This window comes from Hordeum vulgare, chromosome 5H, assembly GCF_904849725.1.
Source record: "Hordeum vulgare subsp. vulgare chromosome 5H, MorexV3_pseudomolecules_assembly, whole genome shotgun sequence".
NCBI lineage: Eukaryota > Viridiplantae > Streptophyta > Magnoliopsida > Poales > Poaceae > Hordeum > Hordeum vulgare.
The window spans coordinates 267,324,932-267,337,865 of NC_058522.1; the positions used below are offsets into that span (position 1 = coordinate 267,324,932).

Here is a 12,934-nt window from a genome sequence, read left to right on the forward strand (position 1 = left end):
ACCAAGCGCATGCAGGTTGGTGACGGTAAATGAGAGGCGGAGCTAGAATTCGTTGATCATCTAGCTGTCTCAGAAGTTGATGCCCTCGAAATCACGGTGCAACTTCTGCGCATTGACCACGTGAAGCCGACTCGTGCTCGCGCTCTGCATGGAGATGCCATCCCAAGCGGCCTTAGCGTTCTCCTTTTCACCAATGGCGATCAGCACATCCGACGACAGACAATGGAGAATCATGATTACGGCATTGCGCTTGTCGTGGCACGAGCCGGTCCAAGACGTGAAGACCTACACTAGCCATGGACTTGGAGTTACACCTTCATCTGTAGCGCCTAGTCGACGTAATTGGTGCGCGTCAACACTGGGAGGGCGTCGCTTGAGCTCGCCTCTTGCACCACTACTTCGCCGCCACATCGACGGGTCCTACTCTGATCCGGATACTGGGGCGCCGCATGAAAACACGGGGGAGTCTGTGAACGATTGACGACTGCAAGAGTGTCTCACATGGCTGTGATGCCACTTATGGTCTCTCAGGATCAAAGTTCAACCAGAGAGAGTATTTGCGCAACGCAAGTCTTGCTGCTTTTTCTTCTTCTTCATTACGTTTATTCAAAAACCAAGCAAATGTCGTTGTGGTGCACACACTTCCACCGAACCATGACACCCTACGAGTAACCACATGCCCACGACGGCCTACAACTACGCTACAGCTCGCACAGTCCATTTTCCGTGGTGATTGCTAACACACAACGAGGAAAAAACTACCCTGGCAGCCAACAAATACTACCATGCCATGCTAAAGCAACTATGCGCCTTTGCATTTATTTAGTTATATGGAAACGACTAAATTATGCTAACACCATCCATCAACCTCTGCGTGCCAACTCTGCTTTTCTAATCCGTCCTGCCTGCGCACACTGTGCCTACTAAGCTCCAAAGAGGTTCAAGATGCTAAGGAAAATAAATAAATAAATAAAGAGTAGGTTTACGTTATGGTCGTCTAACGAGAATTAGCAGGCACGTCGCTGGGCGGGCCCCACCGTGACCGTGGGATTGAGGGGAGAGAGCCTATTAATGGTGTGACCCGTAAGCTCAATCTACCCTGCTTCCCAAACACCACAGGCCCCGCACCAGACCATCTCCTCCGGTCCTCCCACTACACCTCTGAACCACTCAGAATAAGAACTCATCGGAGACACAACCAAATCACACGCGAACCAACTGATCAAAGCAGCCAGCTAGCCATGGGCAAGGACTGCGGCAACCACGGCGACGACCACCTCCGGAACGGCTGCCGGCGCCTCCTGGCCGTGCTCCTGGGCCTGGCGTTCATCGTCGCCATCATCGCCCTCATCGTCTACCTGGTGCTCCGCCCCACCCACCCGCGCTTTTTCCTCCAGGACGCCTCCCTCCGGCAGCTCAACCTCTCCAACTCCTCGGGCCTCCTGTCCACCTCCCTCCAGGTCACCGTTGCCTCCCGCAACCCCAACGACCGGGTTGGTGTCTACTACGACCGCCTCGACGTCTACGCCTCCTACAAATACCAACAGATCACTGTCGCCGCCTCGCTCCCGCCGGTCTACCAGGGCCACGGCGACGTCGACGTATGGTCGCCGGTGCTCGACGGGCCCAACGTGCCCTTCGCACCCTACCTCGCCAGCGCCATCTCCCAGGACTGCCAGGCGGGCTACCTCATCCTCCAGGTCAAGATCGACGGCCGCGTCAGGTGGAAGGTCGGCAGCTGGATCTCTGGCCACTACCACCTCTTCGTCACCTGCCCTGCCTTCCTCGTCACCAGCGGCGGCAACGGCGCACCAGGGGCTAGTGGGTTCAAGTTCCAGACGACCACTTACTGCCACGTAGAGGTCTAGTTTATCACAGCTAGCTCCAGGGGTCCAGTCGCCGGCGAGAGGTAGGTTTCTTCTTGGCTTGTGTACCATAGTGACCGCAGAGGCACAGATCGATCGGTGGTAATAATTACACTATTATATGTGGGGTTGTAAGTGTAAAGCAGAGGTCCACGGTTTACCATTTACTCCCTCTGTAAATTAATATAAAAACATTTAAATCATTCTTTTAGTGATGTAAACGTCTTTAAATCATTCTTTTAGTGATGTAAACGTCTTTATATTAATTCACAGAGGGAGTATAATCATGGGAGGATGCACATGAGTTGTTTCATGTTTGATAACTGTAGTACTAGTACTGTACCAGAATTCTGGAGTTCTGTTTGGTGATTTGGTGGCAACAACCCGGTCCTAGGCAGCTCTCCCATTGTCTCCGATTTGGTGAAGCTTCGGAGAAAGTACAAATGGGGACTCTGTGTTTGTGATCCCATGTCCAAGAACAAAAAGTAGTTGGATAGTCGCTCTCACACACATGGAGTTTGATCATAAGAAACATTGGGAACACAAATGTTAGTTTGCGGAAACCGTTTTGTTTCTTTAATCCTTATTATGTGGCAATTGCCAATGATGCGCTGGCATCCGCTGACTTTCTAATCAGTTACTACTCCATTGCATACAACTGAGTCACTAGTTTTTTTTGTTCCTTTTATGACTGCTTACCAGGCTTGCTGCCTGGTCGCCGAGTCATCACTGGTTTAACAGTCGAATAATTACAGTCGATATGTAGATTTACATCAGGTCATGGAACTGAATTTACACATGTGACTTTCTGAAAAGATTGCAGAATATATTACTTGGAGTCGCCATCTTTCTTGTAAAGTAGTACTGTATTTTCTTTCTGAAGTTTCGATGCATGACTTTACACGACAGATGCTGATATAGTGGCTTCTTTGTGGGTGTGGCCCATGTCCCGTTGAAATGATAAGGATTCACTTGCTTTGGGGAGAGAAGGAAACATGTGCCTTTCGGCAGAATATTAATGGAGCACTGACCGCATATTATTTAAAATGGTATATGTGCCTTCAGAAAGATGTGAGATGACAGTGGAGATGATTCGATCCGAGATGCCTGAAAACCTTTGTACGAGTATTGCTTAAGAAGATAAATGGAAGGACACAGAGAAAGATGGATTGGAAGCTAAGCATGCATGTGCAGTTTGTGATCACTCCCACTTTCCTTTTGGTTGCTTCCTCCGGTTGTATTCTCGTGCTAGCTAGCTAGTTTCGTTTGGTGCCATTGACTTGTCCATTGCAACATAGGAGTACATATGATGATATGGGGAGAAAAAAATTGTGGCACGCAGACGTGGGGCACATACCTCATTTTTCTTTTTATCATTTGATTTTGAATTTTTTTACTTTTGAATCAAAGGTCTAAATTCAATTTCGTTTACACATTCATGTTCTTTACAACGAGGGCTTTGAAATAAGGTCACTTCTGAATACATTTGATTAAGTTTCATCCGCTGAAAGTTGGTACGAACGAGCGACAAAACTATCAAGTTTCAGAAACTAAAACATAACCCCAAACAACCCCCCGCCCCCGCACGCTATGGTGGGGATCTGCTTGAATGAGGAATACACTTGGCCTGCGAGTTAAATTGGCGGGTGGGGGGATTAGGCCTCCCCCAGTGCACACGTGCTTATATGAGATGAGAAGTGCATGGAAGAGCTTAGAAACTGAACTCTTCAATGTGTTAGTGCTTAGCTTCTTGTTGCTAAGATTCTTTCATTTAATGAGTTGTAGACAGTAAATTGTGCTTTTGTCTAGGCACACGTGTGCACCGTCTATCTTCCTCGAGTCCCCAAACTCTTTTTTGTGCCACATGAGATTTTTTGACGAGTTCAAAAGCTTAGCACATGTACTAGGTGGAGCATAGGGAAGGACCTTAGGGGAGGGCAAAAGATCCCTTGCATGCGACAGGTAGCCTCCGGTGCACCCTCCACACGTTGACTCGATGGGCATGTGATGGGTCCCACTCATGACCCTGTTGTCTGAACAAAAGGAAATGGAAATGGAATGACACTCCACACATGTTCGTTTGGGCGCGCGTGCGAGGGAGCAATCTCGTCGATATAGAGAAAAAGATACAGTTTATCTTAGTTTATGTTTATTTACCATTGGATGATTTTCGAACGCCCTCAAGAGAAGATCACAACGAGTCTGAAGCATTTGTCATGCCCTATGAGCTTTCAGTTTTACACTCAGACGCAAGTATCATGTCCTATGAGTTGCTTCATATGATACAAAAGCTTTATCAAGCTTACATACATGAAAGGGTGTTTTCTACTCCTCAAGCCCAGGTGGTTGCTTCTTGTACATTCCTCTTCCAGATCACCATGAAGTTCTAAGCCTCTGGATACAATAATAGACAATAAAACGCAAATGGTGATAGTGTAACATACTTGACTGAAAGTGTGCTCATAACCTACACCATACCTTTGCTTGAATTCGTTGGGTGCAAGTCTTGCTTTATAGTGGTCTATTGTCCCATCAGAATTTTTTTTGATCATAAACACCCATTAGCAATCAATCAAATTTTTACCCTCGTGACAAGGAACCAATTGCCATGTTTAATTTTTGTGAAGTGCCATATATTCTTGTTCCATGGCTTTCTCCCATTGAGTATTACCGAGCACTTCTTCTAGACTGTAAGGTTCACCCTTTGAACACACCAAACCAAATTTAACAACACTTTTGATAATTTATGAGATTGGTAAATCCCCTTTGTAGCCTTGCTTGGGGTGATTGATATGTCTTGAGCGTATATGTAATTTGATTTCTTGTTTCTTGCTATATTTGTATCATTAGTGCGTAGCTTTGGCATCAATTTTCATCATTTTGTGCACGAACCTATTATTTCGGTGTCCAATTTTGGTTAGGTTTTTTTACCTAGTTTGAAATTTGCAGAAAATATTTTCCTTGAGAAAAAATAAAGAAAATAAAAACACGACGCTCAATTTCAAGCCAAGAGAGCCGCTAGGAAAAAAGCCCAACTCGAGGGGACCCACCAGTTGCCCACACGACCTATTCACTTGAATAAGAGGGGGCATTGGGGTCCCTTAACCTTCTCTCCACCGCATCTCAGCGCACCTGCCTCTTTGTATGCTCGATGAATGTTTTTTCCATTGATGTTTACCATGATTTTTCCGCGACCGCCACATCCCGATCTAGGTGACCTTTGATTTATCCATGTTTTGGCATCATGACAGAGGGGGGGGGGTATCTTCATAGACCTCTCCATCATCCTTTGTTTCTCCTATGATGATCCAGGAGTACTCCAGCTTCGGGCCTGAGGGTTTGCACGAGTAGCTATGTGTTCATAAAGTTAAATTATGAGATGCATCGCTACTAGTATGTTTATGTTGAATTGAATATTCCTCATCTATGAGTAATTTGTGTTTGATTGAATATGTTAAGAATCAATGAGATCATGATGCATGTCGATTATAACCAATGTAGACACCCAAGGTGATAATGGGTTGACTCATAAAGATTAGAGCGATAAAGAATGAGAGGTGATGTTTAGTATAATTTTTGGGATTGACTCACGTGAAATTAATGGGGATGCCCTATGGATCAAGATTAATTAGATAGATGAACTTAAAGGTGTGCTTAGACATACCAATGTTTTCTCATCCCACTTTGATCAAGTAAAAGAAAAACCATGAAAAAATTATTTACCACACTTCTTTGAGAATATATCATGTGTTTTGGCTACATTAGTGATTTTGAGTGTTGGCACTAGTGAAAGTATGAACCCTAGGTCTTGTTTCGAAGGACGAAGACATAGTTTTACTCACTTTTAAATTTTTAATATTATTTAGCTTGCTACCCTATTTTTTCCAAAATATAAAGAATATTATGACCATCCAAACTTTTTGTCATGACCCTAAGTATCAACATCTTCATTGAATCACTGCATCTATACAATTAACAATTGTAATGGGTGTGTTGGGGTCACAAGTGACTACTTGTATTTGATTGCAAGGTCGATTAAGAGAGAACACTTTCAGCCTATGCCTCCCAGGATTGATAAATCTTGGGTCATCCACTTTTGAGAAATCTCTTGTTTCCCTACAATCCTCTATGCTTCAAGGATCAAAATTCCACAAGATAGAAGTGTGTAGTAGACATCAAATTGTTTATAGCATCGTTGCCACATAACCGAGTGCTTGAAGGTATCCTCTTTAGATGTTATAATTGAATCTTTTAGCTTCTTGTTCACTCGTAAGCCTTATGAAATAAAACAACAATAAAAGTATTATACTTGATTTTTTAAAATATATTGAAAACATGGAATCTGCATATGGTATTGATGTATTCAAAGAAGAATACAAAATTCTTTTGGTGTATGTTCCTTGAATATTAATCATGATTGCAATGTTGTTAGTATGTATTCGATTATTATAAAGTGTGGTAATGATATGCAAATAAATAATACTAGGGATGAGAGGTTTGATGAATATTAACTACCTCTTGATCCTAGCGAGGAGAGTAAATCTTAGTATAATGAGAATCTGCCTCCTATATATGATTATTACAATGATAATGGAAGCGGGGTTGGAGAGGTCATGACTTTAGGTAATAGTGATGCCACTATTTCTAAGAGGGTTGAATCTTATTATAGCATTAATGGAAGTGGATTTGGAGGATATTTTAGTTAACTATGATGAGAACAAAGTTAGTATCTATGATGATACTTATGCTAGAAAGAATAAAGATGATCATCCTTATGAAATGTGTCATGGTTATGAGGAGAAATAAACGTCTACTTAATACTATATTGTACAATTAGTTTGTATTGTTCAAGTCTTGCGTGATTGCTATAGTAATTTTACTACAACTATAACCAATGAGAAGGATTTACTTATGTGGGTATTAATAATACTTTTATGCATGTGTACCATGAAAAGGAAGGATGATGTGTACCTATATTATTGAATTTCATCATGATGCCACTAAGAAATATTACAAGAGAGGGATACAGGGCTATAAATATCTTAGCGATATTAAGTTTTCACTCTTTATGTTGAATTTTTTAAAGTTGCACTAGTTTTGCATTCCTATGCAAGATGCTTTGTGCCTTAGTGCTTTATTTTATTACCAGGTTCCTATGCATAGAAAGTGGTTTAGACTTAAATGTCTTACTAGATCACTCATGGCGCGCATTGTCGCGCCCGTCCATTTTGACAAAAAGATGGTAGAAATACTATAAAGATGTACACAACAAAAATATCTAGTTTTTTATTTCTTTCAAAAACTCACACTATGGTCCCTGAATATAGACATGCAAGGAATATTACCAAACAAGCTGAATTGAAGTTTAAAAAAACCATTGACGTCAAATGGCTTGTTTTCCCGTCTAGAAATTAGTTAGCCAATTATTGAGAAAAATGATGAGCAAATAAACATGCTTATAGAATACTGGACACACCAAGTCCTCCTTTAAAACCCGCAATAGCCTCAAAATGTGCAAAATCCAAATAACCTTTAAATTCATGGGACACTTATTGAAGCCAAAAAACTTCTTGTGGACCGTGGTTGCACCAGTATGATCAGCGACTGATACGTGTAAATCCGCCCAAATTTGAGCTCCAGTACTCGCATGCTTGGTTGGTTGCGTACACACTTCTCTTCTTAATGAAATGGCATGGGGTTGTCTAATCCATGATCTGGTTTCCATGTTAATCCAGGCTTTGCTCTGCTTTTGGCACTACCTCTATGGTTGCTTTCTTCGTATCACCGCCCTAGCACCTATTGGAATGCCACTCTTTTTGCTCCTCAGTCTGAGTCAGAATTGATGCAATCCTGTTGTCAATGGCAATGGTAGGATATTCAATTGATCCTACCAAAACTGAGTGCTGGAAGAACCAAACGGAGGTGCAATGTGTCAGCTTGAATGAAAATCACTACAAATAGATTTTTTTGCCAGGATAGAGATAAAACATTATGATGGTGCAAGTAAGTAGGTAACTATAGCAATCGTGCACCAAGACAAAAACATGTGCATCTGACCATGAAGCAATGTCTATTTGTCACACATGATATACTTAAGCTGCTTATGAATTTTGATATACTCTTCTATCTTGTTTGGTAGGAAGATTTATGGTGGTAGCAACTTATTTGTGTTCTATTAGTACTACCATCTATGGAATTCTGTATAGATTATCCTTTTCTTATAATTATAACCATAAACTACTTATATAAATATCAAATTATTTTACAGGTAAAATACTTTAGTTCAATAATGTCCATAGTATGGTTCCATGTATAAGAAATCATGAATTAACACTAAATCTTGTTCGGACATGGTTGCACTGAGGAAAAATGATTGTATCATGTTAACTTGTAACTCTTAACAATGAAGATGGATAAAGAGAAAAATAGATATACTATAATCAGTAGAAAACGATTTCCAATGTGAACCATTTCAACGACTTGTAAAATTGTCACTCAAAGGAATTCTTCCTCCCCTTCAACGCCAGCGTCACCAACAAAACGGAATCCAAATGACACGTCTCTAATGTGCTCTTGGTGCGCTAGACAAACACCTTACTGTGACATCCTCGACTTTTGCTACAGTAATGATTGTAATTAAGCGACACTGATCCTGTGCTAATGATGCCACGTCATCGCAAGTAATATCAATGATCTCGTGTTGGTTGAAACCGAATCAAATTCGAAGCTTTAAAATTAAGTCGAACGAGAATAGAATTCGTTTGTTGAAATAATAACTTGGGGAGTTATAAAAATTTCCTCGCAGATTATAATATCAAATCGGGCACTTTAGGAATTATCGGTAAACGCTATATATTTAAAAGTGGATCTTGAATAAGATAAATAAAGGAAATATAGTAAATGTAAAAGAAATAAATAAAAGAAAGAAGTAAAAGTATATAGAGTAAATTATAAGAGATAGTAAATAAAATTAGGTACTAAAAGGACTTAGAAATAATAGAAAAAGAAAACCTAAAAACAAAAAACAAAAAGGGACCCCCACCCCCTGGCCCAGCTGGGCCAAGAGGCCCAACCGGCCAGGCCCCAATCGCTCCCCACCGAAACCCTAGCGACCCCCTGCCTCGCTCGCCTCCCTCCCGCTCGCCTCCCACGGCGCCGCCAGCACCCCTCCCGCTGGCCCCACCTCCCACCTCTCTCGTAACCCCCACCCCCCACCGAATCTATCTCTCTCTCGTATCCCTCTCCTTCCCCTCACTCTCGGTCCCAACCGAGACCGAGCCCCCCCAGATCCCCTCTCCCTCCTCCCACCGGCCAGCACCTCCCCACCCCGGCCTCCTCCTCCCGCCGGCGAGCCCCCTCATGGCCTCCCTCCACCGGCTCCTCCACCCGAAGCCCCTCCCCACTCCACCGGTCTCCCTCCTCGCCGGCCTCCCATCCCCACCCCGACCAGCCACCTCGCCTCTCCCCTAGAGCCGGCCACCACCCCGCGGCCCCGCTCCTCCTAGCCTCACCACCACCCCCACCGAGCCACCCCACCTTCCCCGCCCGGCCAAGCTCCGGCGCCCCCACCCTGCCGGCCGGCCCCAACCCCCCGTCGGTCCTTCCTCCCGCTCGGTCCAAGAGGGACCGGGCAGGGAGACTCCTCCTCCTCGTCGCGCCGGTTGGCCACCTCCGGGAGGCTTCTTCGGCGACCATCCTCACCGGCATCACCATCACCGCGCCATCACCGCCATCACCTCCGCTTCCCGCGAACTCCGGCTTCATCGGGCCGTCCCATCACCGTTGGTGAGCCCCCTCGTCGGGCTCCTCCCACCGTCCCGTTCCCCTCACCGTCCCGGTTCCGTTCCGGCAAACGGGACCCCGATCTGTCGACGGTAGTGGCCGGTAGAAGGATTTGAAGAAGGTGTTTTCCTATGTTGAGTTAGCAGAGAGTTCTGTGTCTCTCTGTTAACAGAGAGAGAGAGATGAGAGTGTTGTTGAGTTAAAAGAAAATAAAATAAATGATGTATTAGATGCGTATGAATGTATGTATGTATGTATGAGATGCGATGTATGTATTTGCGTATATGGATATTTGGAGGAATACGATATTTGCACGGTTATGTATCTGTAAAAAAAATGAGTAAATAGCCTTAGGTCACTTACCGGTGGGGCCAACGCACCCGCTGTCTATGACAGGGAGGCCCCACGCGATAGTTAAAATAGAAATAGAAATAATGTTTTTATTAAATAAATAAATATATATATTAGTTAAATTAATTAATTAGAATAATTAGTGCATGACACGTGGGCCCCCCACTAAATTAATCTGATTAAATAATATTTAGTCTTAATTAAAACTTGTGTCTATGACGTTCGGGACCCGCTGGTGAGTTGACCAGTCAACTGCTGATGTCAGCATGACATCGAGATGATGTCATAATAGGATTTTATTAAATAATTAAATCTGTTTTTAATTCCTAATTATTAAATAAAACTTTAAAAATTAATATTAAATAATCCGTAAGTCAGATCGAAATATTTTCAACATGAAAGTTGATCAGCAAAACGAGACGAACCCGGATACACGACCCGTTCGTCTATCACGCGTCCCTAGCATAGCAAACTTGGAACTTTTCCATCGTTTCTAGTATAACCAGTAGTAGCCCGAGACCCGGAAAATATCGTCAGATATTCTTCCGACCCGTCTATGACGGATGTTGCTGCGTTAGCTCATGTCTAGCCTGCATCTTGCCATGTCATGCTTTGTGTTGCACCGTTGCGATTATTTATTGTTTCTTCCACCTCTTCTTACTGGTAGACCCCGAGACTGACGCTGCTGCCGGGTACATCTATGACCCTGCCGATCAGTCCTTTGCCGCAGAGCAGCAAGGCAAGCAACCCCCCCCCTTGATCATACCTATATCGCCTATGTCTTTCTTCCTACTGCTTGCATTAGTTTTTTGCTACTGTTGTAGTTAGCTCCTATATCTGATGCATAGCCTGTTTTTGATGAACTGCTACTTTCAGTCATGTACCCTTAATATGCTTAGTATAGGTGGAGCAGTCATCCCCTCTGACCCCGTAGTTCAGTTGCCCCGCTTGTTTTCAAATCTCGATCTCTGATCGACGAGCCAGACCCGACACAGCACATACCCCCCCTTCGTTGTACGACGCTACAGAGATACTATCGGGTACCGAGGGTGACACCTCGCTAAGTACTCCTGATGATATCTCTGTAGTATAGCTAGTCGGTCGTGGTTATCGAGGGTGATTCCTCTTTCACCATTCCCGATGGCGCCTCTGTCGTGCCACCCCGCGAGTGTGGGACCCCCGAGGGTGATTCCTCTAAGCCCACCTTGACGGGTACATCGTTCGGAATCCAACGAGGGTGATACCTCGGATTCCCCCCCCCCCCGATGTTACGACCACACAGTTACTCGACCATGTTACTGGGATCATTGGTGATTAGTTGTAAGACGGGTGGATTCCCGTGCGATTGTGTTGATGGCCTAATTAAAATGCTAATGGATTTGGGTATTTGATCTGGGTTGGTCGGAGACCTTTTCGCACTAACCGGGTACGCAGGAAGAATTATGGGTACTCGGCGTCGCGGTATCAGCCGAAGCTTTTTAGATGCCAGCATTGTAGCGGCGCGCGCCCGAGTGGTCCCGAGATGCATCGCGCTTGTGATTAAGGGATGCTGGGACTAGCGTCGGCCGCCCACGCCACATGCAGGAGCGTGAAGGGGAACTGGGCCCACGAACCCTTTGTGCTTAGGAGTTAGACCGGCGGGCTGGCCTCTCTGATTAGTCTTAGGTGGGGCTGCGACGTGTCGATATTCCGAGGCCGGGCAGGACCCAGAAAAGTATGTCCCGCCAGAGTGTTATCGAGCGTGACGGGACATGTGGTGCACCCCTGCAGGGATGAAAATTAACTATTCGGATAGCCGTGTCCACGGTTACAGGACGACTTGGAGTTGTGCCCCGATCTTTTACAACTACAATTGTTACTTAACTGGAATTAGTTTGCCTCGGGATTGCTTCCTCGTAGGGAGTCGAGGGAGGATCCTTAGGCGTGACCTCACTTTAATACTGCTGCAACAATATGACTATTATGTTTTACCCCCTGTTCTAATCTCGTCTATTGCTGCAAGACCCCTGAAGATGCTAGTCTTCGATAGGACTAGGCCTTCTCTCTCTATTCTCGCTTTGCTGCAGTCAGTCCACATATAACCCCCCTTCTTTGATACTGATGCATAATTAGAATAGTTCTGATGTAAAACTTGCGAGTACTTTGGATGAGTACTCACCGCTGCTTTGCTCCCCCCTTGTTCCCTTGATCCGCTTGCTACGACCAGATGATGGAGCCCAGGAGATGGAGGTCCCCGCCACCGATGACTGCTACCACGACGGTGCCTACTACTACATGGAGGCCGCTGATGATCAGGAGTAGTTAGGAGGTTCCCAGGCAGGAGGCCTCGCCTCGTTCGATCGTTGTATCTTTTGTGCTAGCCTTCTCTAAGGCACCCCATGTTTTATGTCTGTACTCAGATATTTGTTGCTTCTGCTGACTCGTGTGTTTATCGAGCTTTCGTATTCTAGCCCTCGAGGCCCCTGGCTTGTAATATGAAGCTGATGTTATTTTATTTGCGTCTAGAGTTGTGTTGTGATATCTTCCCGTGAGTCCTTGGGTTTGATCGTACGCATTTGCGTGTATGATTAGCGTACGATTAAACCGAGGGCATCACAAGTTGGTATCAGAGCCAACTGCCTGTAGGTAGCCCCCTTTCCAACTCCTTGGCCGAAGTTGAGTCTAGTGTTTGAAAAATTTTACTAACACTGATGTTGTGGCTTACGGGCCCACATCTCAATTGGGTGGTATTAGTATCTTTTACTCCTTTCCTATACTCTGGGATCTACTTTCTCTTCTCTTTCGGGTCAAAGATTTTACTAACTCTAACATTAGGTTCTCGAATCACATCGATCCGGAGCGCTGGACTATCTACTCTTTTTCTCCTGAATATGTATTACACACACTGTCATTGACATCCGTCAATCTTATTTTCAGATGCGTCCCGCAAGACAGCA

At 44.5% G+C, this 12,934-nt stretch overlaps 1 protein-coding gene across 1 annotated transcript; it reads left to right on the forward strand.

The window, feature by feature from the left end:
- Positions 1-1,087: 1,087 nt before the first annotated feature.
- Positions 1,088-2,234, forward strand: LOC123395012 (NDR1/HIN1-like protein 1). The gene has a single exon (XM_045089919.1). The coding sequence runs from the start codon at positions 1,242-1,244 to the stop codon at positions 1,866-1,868; it is 627 nt and encodes a 208-aa protein (XP_044945854.1). The 5' UTR covers positions 1,088-1,241; the 3' UTR covers positions 1,869-2,234.
- Positions 2,235-12,934: the final 10,700 nt, after the last annotated feature.